The sequence below is a fragment of the Phyllostomus discolor genome, chromosome 14 (genome assembly GCF_004126475.2).
Source record: "Phyllostomus discolor isolate MPI-MPIP mPhyDis1 chromosome 14, mPhyDis1.pri.v3, whole genome shotgun sequence".
NCBI classification, from domain to species: Eukaryota; Metazoa; Chordata; class Mammalia; order Chiroptera; family Phyllostomidae; genus Phyllostomus; species Phyllostomus discolor.
Window position 1 is genome coordinate 42,749,655 of NC_040916.2, and position 13,841 is coordinate 42,763,495.

General features: G+C 42.6%; 1 protein-coding gene across 2 annotated transcripts in view; it reads right to left on the bottom strand.

The window, feature by feature from the left end:
* TBX15 (T-box transcription factor 15) overlaps positions 1-13,841 on the bottom strand; it is a 99,964-nt gene that overhangs the window by 28,983 nt on the left and 57,140 nt on the right. For both annotated transcript variants that reach the window (XM_028503019.2, XM_036014964.1), the window contains exons 3-5: positions 9,858-9,959; positions 7,994-8,165; positions 6,763-6,930 (exon numbers count right to left, since the gene is read on the bottom strand). In XM_028503019.2, the coding sequence (XP_028358820.1) occupies positions 6,763-6,930; positions 7,994-8,165; positions 9,858-9,959 (442 nt within the window). The remainder of the gene's footprint in view (positions 1-6,762; positions 6,931-7,993; positions 8,166-9,857; positions 9,960-13,841) is intronic.

Consider the following 13,841-nt stretch of genomic DNA (forward strand, 5'->3'; position numbering starts at 1 on the left):
TGGCTACCGCTATGCTCAGAATGCAGCCCAAGCTCCGTGCCTGGCCTGGCAGGACCAGCCTGCCCTGGCTCCTGCCTACCTCCCTGTCCCCACCCACATTCCTCTGTCTCTGGTTCATAGGCTCCAGCCCACCTGGGCTGCTCTCAGTGCTGGAATATACCAAGCTCACTCCCTGCTCAGGCCCCTCACACTCACTCTCTCCAGACAAAAACATTCTTTTCTATACTCTTCATACAGCTGACTCCTCCTCTTCCTCCTAAGTCTCACTCTAAATGTTACCTCCTGAGAGAGGTCCTCCTTGAACACCCCTCCAAAATAGCATACCTCTACTCTCTTGAACTGCATCCTCTTTAATTCCATCTTGGCTCTTAACCCAGTTGGCAATTATACATTTATTTTATTGCTCACATATTTACTATTTGTCTCTCCCCTGGTCTACTGGTAGGAACACTGTCTACTTTATAGACCATTTTATGAGGCAGAATATAATATGACGTGCTATTCATGCTCAGTAAATATTTGTTCAATGAATGAATGAGTAAGTAAAGGATTATGTAGGAAGCCGGGATCGCCAATCCCAAAGCCATATCAAGCCTTAGAGACTATACACCAAACAATTTCCTCAATCCTATTTGCTTTCACCATAGGCAATACAGACAAAAGTCTTAAATGTCCTTCCAGTGAGAACAAGGTCTATTAGCAGCTCCCTGTGCAGCCAAAGATTTTCTACAGGAAAATCATGCTGAAACTCGGTTCAATGATAATGAGGAGACATAGAAAATACAGAGTTTGTGAAAGTAGTTTTCTTCACTAGTTTTATTTCCATAACCTTGCACTGATTTGTATTATCTGACTTATTGAAGACTGTGACCTGTGAGGGGGTGGTTGCTGGCCTGGCGCCATTCATTTTAATCATTTTCACTGACTTTTTTGCCTACTAACATAGAGGCAGTTAATAAATGAGATATTATCCCCCAGAATGCACAATGCAGACATAAATTGCACAACCCACAAAGCAAACGAAATCTTGAGTATGATTTTACAGAACCAAGGATGCAAGGCTCTGCCCTAATAAACACTCTCTTAGTCTTACTTTTTGCCATATTGTTTGAAGAGTTTAAATTCCACTGGAATTTAAGAAACCAAACCTTAGCCTGTGTGAAAAAAAAAGTTTTTACACTGATTTGATTGGAACGTTAGGGTGAAACTGGCTCACTAGTTTAAGATATAATGAGTGACTCAGAAATCCTATTAGATTTGCTTACACAAACCTGGCTGTGGTTGCTGACTTTCTAGCTGGTTCATGGAGCCAATTCTCATCAAGAAATAAGACTGTGTTACCTGAGGAGAACGGGGCTGTATCTTTTTGAAATCTAGTTTCCTGTTTGGGGGGGGGGGGGGACCCCTCAAGGTTCAGCAGGCTTTTTCCCTTAGAGAAGACAAAGATTCTGTAATGGAAATTTCCTGCTAATTCCAGGAGGACATGTTGGCGTCAGCCTCTTCCAAGAAAAAGCATAAAGTGTGGAGTCACCTTTATTCCAACTTCTACCACCTTATTCTCCACGATGAGATTCTGGGCACAGTGCACCCTCCTCTCTGCCGCAGGCTGGCCAAGTTGGCACTCTGAGAGCAAATAACGGTAATAATAACTTCAGTATGCTAGCAGCCCCAGGAGTCCATGGGTCAGTCAGCAAGGGTGGGAAGAAGAAATGGGAAAGGGGGAAAGAAAAGCATACGATGTTTCATGAAATAGAAAGTCTTTCTTCATACTTCACTATTTATACCCAAAAAAGCAGAACCACAGATACATAAAGAAACTGGTAGTAGAAGAGTGTCAGCTAATCATTCATTCAATCATTTTCTACGGATATATCCAGAGCTCTGCACTATGGGACAGACACAAATGTCTTAGAATGATGGAGATGAAAGTGTCCTTCACCTTGACTGGTGGCTTCTGGGCTTCAAAATTTCATAGGCCAGCCCTGGCTGGTATGGCTCAGTGGACTGAGCACTGGTCTGTGAACCAAAAGGTCATCGGTTCAATTCCCAGTCAGGGCAAGTGCCTGGGTTGCAGGCCAGGTCCTCAGTTGGGGATGTACAAGAGGCAACTGACTGATGTTTCTCCCCCTCTCTTTCTCCCTTCCTTTCCCCTCTAAATAAATTAATAAATCTTTAAAATTTTTTCATAGGCCAATTCTACTTTCCCCCTTCCAATTCAAATATCTTCTAATATTTGAAAGATCAACATTGATATTCCATTTTTTATTCTACCAAGTGAAGAGAGTTAACACCTACTCTCTCCTGTCATCATTAGTTCATAAAATACATGAAATTTTCACATCAAAAAAGTAAAAAGGGCAAAATTTTTAAATGTAGGGTCCACTAAAGTGAATGTTTGCGCATATAAAATGCTTGCATCTATCTATACTGTCTTTATTTTTCCTCACCTTTTCAGTGGACCATAAAAATCTTCCTCATTGACTGGTGACCAAGAAGCTCTGACTCAGACCAAACCACCAACTCGCAAATGAGAATACTGAGGCAGGGGGATTTGTGAAAGGCAATACTCTTGACCTGGTGTTTCCCACCATGTTGCATTATTTTTTTATTGAATGTGCAACCATTGTTTTCAAAAAGCTTAAAACATTAAGAGGAAAACTGGACACACACAGGTCAGCAAGTGAGAGGGTCATAGGAAAGGTACCCTCACTAATAGTTCCACGAGGAAAGCTCATTTGCAGCTAAAAATGTAAGGAAGGTGGTACGAGATTGTTTGTGCACCAAACTGAAAGAACAGAAGGAATCTAAACAGATAAAGAGGAAGGGAACGGGCATTCCTGCAGAGACGACGGCACACACAAAAGTAAGGCAACTACGAAGTACAAACAGTAAGATTCGGACCAGATTACTGAACTCTTGGGGATACCTAATGAGAATTAATGAAAAATGAGCCTAGACATGTAGTTGGTAATCAGCCACAGAGGACCTTAACTGATAGGCTCAGGATCTTGGTCTTGGCTCCCAAGGCACTGAGGATTCATGGACAATTCTTGATACAGAAATGATGCAGTCAGAGCTGTGCTTTTGGAAGACCCAAGTGTCAGTGAATACATGTGATGGCTGGGGAGACAATAAGCTTGCAGCCCAGGCGACTCTGCTGGAAGCTATCGCAACAGCCCAAGGTGGGGCAGGGCCAGAGGGGTAGGCCACGGGATGGGGAAGTAAGGTCCAGGACAAGAGCAGAAGCAATGAGATTAGAAAGGAGCAAATATTCCATCAGTAGAAGAAGCAGAGTTTAATGGTAGGTTGGATGTGGGAGAGCCCGGTGTCCAGCCTGGGTGACAAGACAGAAGTCAAAAGGAAACACAGGCTTCAACAATGGAGAGGACCAGGAGGAGTCACAAATGAATAGTATAGTTTGGAGTATTTTGTTTACCAGCAACCAAACACCATGCCCTCACCTCTCAAGTGTGGACTCACTAGAACTGCATTGGTCTAGGGTATTGTAGAGGTTTAAGCAAGTGTACAGACATGGACGTTCATAATTTCCAATACTGGAAAATTGTGTGTCAACTACCTCTGTTCGATAACAACAAATTGCTCCCAACCCACACTAAAAGCATGCAGGAAAAAAGGAAGGAGAAATGATTGATTCAGAGGTAATGGAGGAGACCTTAGAAAGTAGAGGCCAGCTGCTCATTTTCTTGAAGAGTAAATCTGAGCCCAGAAAGAAAACGTGACTTGCTCAGAGGGGCACAGGTAGCCAGTGGACAATTTAGGACTAAAGCCCAGGCTCCAAATGTCGGGCGCACTGCTGTGTGCGGACAAGACTCTGCCTTCCCTTAGGAAACTGGTAACCTTGCCTGCCTCCCTCTATTGTCCTTTCTTCACTGTGTTCCTCCAAGCAAGCTCCTGAGAACAATGATCCGACCACTGGCGTTTTTCCTCTTTACTCTCATAGAACTCCTACCCACCCCCCTAAAAAGACGTATAAGAAGTAAACAATTTTGCCATAAAATATTAACTGTCCTCATGCTGGAAGATCGAGGGCAATAAAACTACAGTAATCAGTGAATGTAGCTCACAAAAGAGAACAGTTTATGCTACCTGGCCTCTTTGAGACAAGCCTGAAAATGATTGTTTAGCTCACAGTTCTGACTTACAGGATTCAGGCCTCGAGGTTCCTGGGGGAAAGGGCTGAGGCTAGTTTGCTTTGTTACAAGTCACTGCATTACATTAAATCATATCTACACAGCCAAAGGGAATGTTAAACAATCATGCAGGTTGATTTATCCAGGGACAGGAGGCTTGTTAAGCAAGCTGTTATCTTGACTTCAAAATGGGCAGAACTGAGTATGACTCATCTATTTTGAATGTCTGCATATCATGAATTCACCAACCTGACATGAGAACGGAGAGATCAAAGTAGTTACCTATTGATTATAATTTCTTCAAGAGCCAAGGCGGCTCCTCCAATTCCCGACAATCCCCTTTCTCTTTAATGAGCAATTTCTTTAAAACAGCCTCTACTCCCCACTCTCCTTCAGGTCTGTGTGGACCTGGTCATTCAGCAATGTCAGCTGACTGCCACTAATTAGATGCCAGGCTGGTGTCAGTGACTTTATGCATGTTCCCTTGTCTAGTACTTGTGGGGCTGGGACATTTCAGACCAGGAAACAGGTTGAAAGGGGGTAAGAAAGTTGTTCAAGGTCATATAATTCATCACTAAAAAAGTCAGAAATTGAACCAGGTATGTCTGTTGCCAAATCCCATGATCTAATCACGGTTTCCTGCTCTCAGAAAGCTGCCATGGCCCCACCCCAGTCCATGTATAGACAAAATATTTATACAATAAGAATGTACCCAGATGCAGGAAAATGCCTATGAGAGAAGGCCAAGAAAGAGAAAGGGGTTTTGGGTACCCATGTGTGGTTTTCTTTCATTGTCACTGTGGGCTGTAGCTTTCTAGGTTCAGCCTGAGTTACCCTAGAGACCCTCCTAGCCTCTAGAACTGATCTCAATGAGCTCACTCGTCACTGTTCTAGTTTGTCCTACAAACTAAATCTAAAGTTGTAGAATTTATTGCCACATCTCTGCCTTTGGGAATAGTCTTGGAATAAAATCCAGTCTGTTATTCAGAAAACTGAGACTTGTATTTTCCCTCTTCCAACCACAGTTAATCTCAAGGTTCTAGTCACTCCAAAGACTGAGTCTATGTTGCCGCTCTATCTTGTGTCAGAGCCTGAAACACCTTGATGGTTTGAGTTTTCTGTAAGGATCCTCCACAGCCTCTGCAATTGTACCATCTAAGGTGTTCGAGAGTATTCAATGGCTTTTAAATAGTGCCCAAAGCAAACTAAAGCTCTTCTTATACTTTAGATCAAACATGGCATTCACAAGGGAAATCTGAAAGTTGGAATGCGTTAGAGCTGCTGGGAAAACTTAACATTTACCAGGCTAAGGGGTGGTTGTATTTCAAACTCCTCTGAAGGTAAGAGCATCCAAGGACCCTTATTGAGACATATCATGAAAGATAGAAACACTCTTCCTGTATGAACCCACTATATAACTCGCCTTCATATAGTAAGCACTTGATAAATACTCAGTAAATAAGTGCTTTTCCTCCACTTCTTTCTTTGTCAGAGCACTACACAGAGTATTAAATACAAAAGGGAGTGAGTATCATAGTGTGATTTCATTTTGCTCTAAGCAGGTCCAAAATAAACGTACGCAAACGTACGCTTCAAGCAAAGAAGCAAAAATATTTTGTTTCAAGGAAAAGGATTCATTGCAAGATCCTACTAATTAGGCAATTTGCCAAAAGATGGAATGCAATTTAATTTTTAAAAATGATATTCATATGTACCGTTTAGGGAATTGCACTAAATTAGATCATTTGTATATCCAAAAAAAAATCATTGTTCAGAATGCCCAATAATTCCAGACTTGGTCTCTCTCCCCCTCCCCCACCCACACGCCTCCTACCATAGTCTGGCTAATTCAGAAATATATCTCAACATTAGAAAAAGCATAGCTCATCAAGGAAAACTTCCCTCATTCTCCCCCAAAACAAGCAATACCTTGTCTACATCTATAGAATGTAGAATTGTTAAATTACTCTACTGTATTATCATTATATACATACATGTCTTTCATTCAACTAAAACTCTGTTTAGGGAGAAGTCTTAACCTGCTCAACTTCTCTACTAAGCATGGAATATTATCAGTTCTCACTCAGTATTTATGGAATGAATGGACATATTACTGACATTAAAACATATAGATATTAGGGTGTAACTGGTGATCACAAATAAGTAAATTTAGACTGAAAGTGCAGGTGAAGCTGTAGGTCTTAAATAGAATTTTAGAGGCCTGGTGAGTTTAATGCAGCCAGGGGCAGAAACCCACGAAAAAGGGAAGGAAGGAATCAAGCCCCAGTACTAGCCCGTGATGAAGAACACGTGCCAGGACATGGCAGAGATTGCGAACACGGGTACGAGTACAGAGAGATATGAAGATGACTTAGGAGGTTTGCTCCTCTTGGGCAAAGATCTTGTCTCTGATCTAAATCTAGACCATGCCAGCTGCCACTAGGCATTCCTGCCTTGTCATCACCAGTGCCTTGGGAGCCCTGCAAGCCCGCTGTCTCTCATTCCCTGCTCCTCGGTGCCATGGACAAAGACTAAGCATTTCTTACCAAAAGCCTGAATAAGCTCATTTAAGAGCAGATACAGCAGGAGACTCTCAAAGGCGGACTCTTACCTGCTGGTTCTGATAGGCTGTGACTGTGGTGAACACCGTCTCGGGAAAGTTGAACGTTTTCACTCCATCCCCAACGGGGACAGGTTTGGTGGGTGAAAGGTCGCTGCTGAAATCCTTGCGAATCACATGAACTCGGGGCTGGTATTTGTGCATGGAGTGCAGAATGATCTGAAATGAGAAGGGGAAACATGAAGCCAGCGTTGGCTCTGAGGTCCCTTCGTCTTTTCAAGCTCTCATGCAAATAAAATCACAGAAAAGAAGCATTATACAAAGAGCACAGATGGGGGTAAAATGGACAGAAAACCAGAAACCGGTGTACTTGCCCACAGCAGGAAGGACTCAGTGAGCGGGGAGCATTGCATGGAGCGGTACAGCACAGCATCCCGATCACGGGATGTGGAGGCAATGTTTGCTTTATCTGAGTAAATACCGAATGACTGTGCTGCTACCTGTAGACATCACTCCATTGAAAGGTCTCAGACGCTCCACCACATGACAGTGACTCCCTCCTGCTCTGAATTTGCAGCACGGGCTCATGCTATCTTTAAATTCTATGGGCCATCATTTGCACTTTGTTAGTGAATGAATACACAGTCCCTTATGTCAGGCAAGACTGAGTACTGTGTGTTCTTCCTTCCTCAGAAAAATGTCCTTTTCTTCCAGAGAGGAGCTACGGTTTTAGCTGCCCCAATCTTCCCATTGCTCCCAGTGTGGACCCTGTTGTTCAGTGAAAAGTCAGTGGCTGTTTTACTGCAAAAAGTAAATTAGTAGCACCAGGTGCTCCAATTACGCCTGGAAAGCCTTAGGGCCTATTCCTCCCTTATAAATGCAGCCAGAATTGATAAATTCTCTTGACAATCAGCCAGAACTGTCACATCAGTTGTTTCCCTGTGAATTGTTCTACTGCATGTTGTGCTTTCCTCCACCACTCTCTGATTCGCCCCGTGTTTCTGTCCCCGAATGCCCCCCCGCCGCCCTGACTACACCGTCAGTGCCGGGAGCAGAAGGCTCCTGTCTGACAAACACCACCTGATGCGTAGCAGACGTTTGCCAAATGTTAGATGTGTGATGAATGAAATTTCATAGGAAGCAAAGAAACATTGATGCTTACTTTTTAAAGGTGACTCAATAAAGGCTTTTATTGTATCTGTTTGCCAAAGCCTGGGGCCAGTCAACTCTAAAGCAAAAAGGGGACGAGGGAGGAAGAGGCAATTGGGATTCTTTGACTCACATGTCCTTGATCATCCAGTTCATTGTTGGTCAGCTTGAGTTTGTCAAAACTGACCACCTGTCTCATCCAAGTGTCTCCAGAAGCTAGAGAATCGGGGTGTATATAAACTCTCGGAGGCACGGGGGAATCGGCGTTGCCGGCCACCATCCACTTGGAGCTGTGATACACATATCTGAGAGAGGGAAAGAGGAGAACTCAGACACATATGCAGAGAGGGAACAGGAACCCAGGAAACGAGCAGGGGCGGGAGAGAAGGGACAACGAGATGACAGGAATGGAGAAGGAATGGAGATGAAACAGAACACAAAGGAGAAAGGGAGAAGGGCAGGTCATGAGGCAAATGAGACAGAGATGGAAATGGAGGATGAGGTGGGGCGGAGAGAGCAGAGGCGTGTTGTGGTTAACGATCAAAGCTGCAGCTCTCACAAGGAAAACATTCTCACAGCCTTGTTCTTTCTTCTCCCTCTCCTTGCCTTGCACCCCTGTGTGCACACAGGCAGCCTGAACCCACGTGGCCAGCTATGGAAATGGTATTTTACTGCAACCTTTCACCTTTCAAATGCAAACCATATAATCCGTTGGCCACTTGTTCAGGATTTGGTTCCTTATTAAAAACATCTTCCATATTGTCCTATAAAACACAGCCATGTGCAGAGACCCTCCAAGCAGCTCACTTGTTAACCATTTCCTGGCTGAAGATCCCAATGTTGAAGCATTTCTGTGAACATGGAGGGCCTTTGCCTTAGCAACCACCCCCAGAAGCACCGCCAAGTCTTCCCAGTGAGTATTCCCTTTGATGAACCTCATTTTGAACATCATTGTCCACCATATTATTCCCCCCCCCCAAAAAAAACACTGGCAATGAGATGTTGTTGGTAGCAAAGGAGGTCAGTTTTCCAGACTTTGCCAATTCCCCTGTAGTTCTGAAGAGTGCTCTCCATGGATCTGACCCACCCTGTTTCTCAGCAAGGGGGCACGTGGGCCCTGCACCCTGGCAGACGGAGGCACTCAGCCCAAATCCCAACACCCAAGTTCCCCTAAACCAGATTAGAAACCTCTCCGCTCCTAAGTCTTGCAGTCAAGGCCACTCCTCTCTTGGCCAGCTCTCTCGCCCCAGCACGTTAGCCCTGGTCTTTGCCATCCACCTCTCTCCTCCAAATTCATGGGTTTAAGGCCAAATTCTCAGACACTTCAAAAATAAGCCATGGCTCATTGTTCAGACTGAGATCTCAAAGCATCAATTAAGCCACAACTTGTTTCAAACAAGAACTACATGTAAGCCATCTGAGAGACACAGAGACTATGTTGGCTTTTCATGACTTTGAAGGAAAATTCTTTAACAAACTCAATCACAACCCATATTAATGAATAATAAATCACCCTAGTTAGATGTTCTTCTTGACCCAATTCTCCTATTCTCCTCCACCCTCCACAGGATAATCCACCGGATACATGATTGAATGTGCTGCACTGGTTCACTTCTCCTGCCCCTCTTCAAAACAAATCCTTTTAACTCACTTAGAATTCATAAACCAAGTCATTCAATATGTGAATCACTTTTGATGTTAACTGAATTCATTTTAGCCTTACAATCCATTTGATTTTTGCTACCCTGGCAGACACTACACAATCCCACTCTCCCCAGTGGGATTCCAGACCCACCATTACTGAGTCCCGATTTCCTGCCTCTGGTGAATTTTCCTGCCCGGTGCTCTGCCACAGGCCACTGGCATGTCCTCCATCCTTATTCCCTGTACAGTGCATTATACAGTGCACTGGTACAATGCTCCATCAAATGAGTTTAGGGGATAGTTATGGAATGTTCACGATACCCACAATTCCACATCCCAGAGCCCTTCGTTACCTGTATCTTTTATTGTCCACAGGCACAATGTCCATTGCTATGTAGTACTGCTGGTGTGGATCCAGACCGGTGATTTTCACTCTCATGGCAGGAAACATCCTCCTGTGCAGGGGAACACAGCAGGACGCTGAGCAATCGGAGGGGCAGCAGCAGCAGAAGTGAAAGCTCAGCAAGTCTCTTCTCATTAGGCACTTTAAGCACAACGAAGTCCAATGGCCTCTAGCTCACAGTGCAGGCTGATTTTTTTCACTTTGGAAATTATCACTATACAATATGCTGAGGGCTTACCTTACCTTGACCTATTTGATGATTCACACACTCAAAGGGCTCATAACATATCCCGCTTTATAATTGTGATTGGGTAGGCAGGTAGGTAGGTAGATAGATAATGTTGTATATCCACCCATACATTTCCTATTAGACTATAACATTCCTGAATATACTTATATTCTTATACTTAACACACTTGAGTAACTTATAGTCATCTTACTCTCTAAGTAGCTAATCAGAGTTGATTGGTTGATTGTTACTGATCATGAAATATTTCTGACTGATTCTATTTGAAAATGACCACTCTAAAAATAACGTCTCAAGACAAAGAAGAAGGGAGGCGCTACCAGTTTCCAAACAAAGGGCCATCGAAGGCTTTTTTTTTTAATGCATAAAACTGTAGAAAAATTTCTGCAAGTTCTCAGGCTGTCAACATGTGTGTCAGAGGAAGGACCCTGTGGAATAGGGAGCAAATACCAAAGGAATTCTCGTGGCCTCTGGGCAATACCTTGTTTCTACCACAATGGCTTGTTAAACTTGCCAAAGCAAGCAAGGTCAGGATATGGCACTTTACAACTACTCTCATAATTGAAGAGGGAGCAACCCCAAAGAGGTATTGTGTTTCAAGGAGGCTAGAATCAATTTCACTGTTCTTCTTTAACCATAAGAAAGAAGAAAAATATCAAGCTCCTTTCTGAATGTCATTCATTTAGGAGCCAGACATAAAAAGTGCTTGGTTCAAAAATTTGGATTGCCCTGAATGTTCTGTAGGGTACTTGTACACAAAATGCTATGTTAAGCTTAACCATCTGGGGCCATTTAGTCGAGCTGGGCAGAGCACGGTGCTAATGAGGTCAAGGTCACAGGCTTGATCCACATACGGCCTAATTGGCTTTGCTCCATTTCATGACCATAGACCATACCCTGGCCCCAGACAGCCATCTTGCAAATGTGCACTGGTTGTTTATATGAGGGGCTTTCTGTGCTAGTCACACATTCTACCAAAAGCAACTTAAAAAGCAAATGCCCTCTATAGTAGGTTAGTGCCATCATAATCATATTTAGGGACCGCACAAGAGGGACTATAGACCTTTAATAGGGATGGTGGCTAATTCTTAAACATTTGCAAAGAATAATATATAACGATTCCTTCTTTCCCACTTTATAACTTTTCAGAAGCTTCCATTGGTATGCTATTTTAGATTTTTCCCTCTACCCTCACAAATTTAATTAGAAAGCCTTACATTTCAGTCTTACGGTGGGCTAAATTTGATGGTGGACTACTCATAACTGCTAAATCTAACGATTAAGCATAGGTTAGACACCTTGACCCACTAATTCTTTACAAAAATTTGAGAACCTTCATCTATAGATCTAAATATAAATTAGTGATTCCTTTCTTAATAGAAATGACTTACAGTTGCCCAGTATGTATAAATGGTTGGAGAGCATTTTGCTAGGGATGGAGAGAAAGTCCTCTCACTTGCTATCTGAGATAAGAAAATGTGGTTCCCTTCGTCTGTGGAGGTTTGTCACATTGAAAGACATGAATTTCTTTGCTTGTTGACTTCAAGGAAAGGGATTAGATGTTTTTAAGTCAGTAACCTGTTTTGTCTGGAACATTTATGTGACCTTGGGTAGAAAAGGTACGTGTCTCTGCCCAGTACCCAAGTTCTAAAATGAATGAGCTATGTGACTTTGGATAAGTCATTTAACCCAATCACCTACAACACAAATGCAAGAGACTAGATAATCTCCAAAGTGACTTCTTGCTTCAAAATTCTAGGATTATATTTGAGTTCTTTTCTTAAAAATGTATCAGAAATTATTTTTTCTTTTTGTATTTTAGCCCAGAATATCAAGTGAAGTTACAGCACCCTGGGGAAAAATTAATCTTCCATATTTACAACATGAGACGTGTTTGGTTTTATTTTTCTAACTAAATTTAGGCCAATTCTTTTGTCTTCCAAACCCATTAATCTGTACAAGCACCTCTGTCCATGGTGCTGATTACACAGATTATGTTGGTATATTCAAATTAAGAGCTTTGTAGACAGCAGTGGTTCTACAAACTGGAATCAACAGGATTCCAGTTTGAGGTGTGAGGAGTAGATGGTGACTGAACTCTCCTGAGCCACAAAAGAATAGAGAGTCACACATAACTAACATTAACTAAGAACATTGAAATTGGAATTCAAATTGAAAAAGACACTACGTAGGAAGGAAAAGGAGGTAAAAAGGAAGAAATCAACTAGGGGAATGGGGAGGGGGTGAACAAAGTTCACAGAAGAGAAAGCCTTCTTTGCATGTTTCTGAGTTGTTCCAGAGTGACTTGAGCAGAGTTACATGTAGCAACAACAACACCTGAGGCAATCCAATATGGAAGCAAAGAATGGGATTTCTAAACCTAAATAAAGGGATATGACTCAAGAACAAACTGGACGTCTGTACTAGGAATATCTGGATATAGAGAGTAGTATAGAAAGACAAGAGTAGACTGAAACCCAGGCAGCAAAAAGGAGATGGTACCAAACATAATGCTCCTTCAAAGTTGCTCCTCCTAAGAAGCTTTCTAATAGTTTTATTCACTGCAAACACTTAGAGAAGGAAGAGGGTGCTAGAAGAGAAAGAAAATGAATATGATTTCAGGTTCATTTTAACCTCATGTTTTTACGGTGTCTCATTATATCGAGAGGTTTCTCTATATTCATCCATGTGCACTGGACCTAATCAAAATATTCTTTTACTTTAAATGTCCATCTTCACAAAGACAGCTTATGAGCACTGAGGTAGGTCCTTCTGGTCCCCATGACACGAGGCTGTGTAGGTTGGCTTGGAAAATGGGAAAGCTGCCTTACTGTTTTAATTTCAATGAACTATCCCTATCGACTCAAGAAGCACAGCCCCCATTTATCTTTATTTAAATCACTTTTATTTTAATCCAAGAGGCAAAAACTACAACTGTTTCCTAACAGTGGAGAGTTGTAAGTGGTTGAGACCGTAGTTGTAGAGCCAGAGAGAGTTGTGCAGAATTCTGGAGCTGCCCTTTATTGCCCGTGTGGCCTCAGGCAAGTTAATTAGCTTCTTCCAGCCTTCGCCTCCTCATCCACGTATGGAATGGTCCTCTCCTACCTCACAGGATCCCTGTGAGTTTTCAGTAATGCAGTGTATGTTGTGAGTATCCAGCACAAACAGATCCCTAACAAAACAGCGTCTTTCAAGAAAATTAAAAGATTCCAATGAAAGGGGAGCTTCATGAAAAGTTGATTTCAAGAGAAAAGTGTTTTAAAAACTTTTATTATGCTACATAAATAGTTTTGCAAGAGTTTCCACCAGGTTGCCATTAAAGTTTTGTAAGAATCTCAAGCCCACAATAAAAAACAATGGATTGACGAGCGGGGCTCAGAAGATAAACCAAGGCCAATTCTAATCAAAAACAAAATTCTTACAAAAGCATCTGGCTGCTTTAAATGCCTTAGAAGGTGCAAGCGGTTGCTTGGGAGCAAACTTTTTCTACGTTGAAAACGTTGAAAACCTTGGATGGCCAAGCAACACTTGCTCCGGAAGTCAGTTTGGCTGTTCCACACTCCGGACCTCCAGTGTTAACTGAAGTACATTTGTAGACAGAAAACGTCTGCAAGAGTGGAAGTGATTTAGGTCCCAGTGGCCCTTGGAGGAAAAATTGCAAAATCACAAAAAGCACAAGACCCCTCT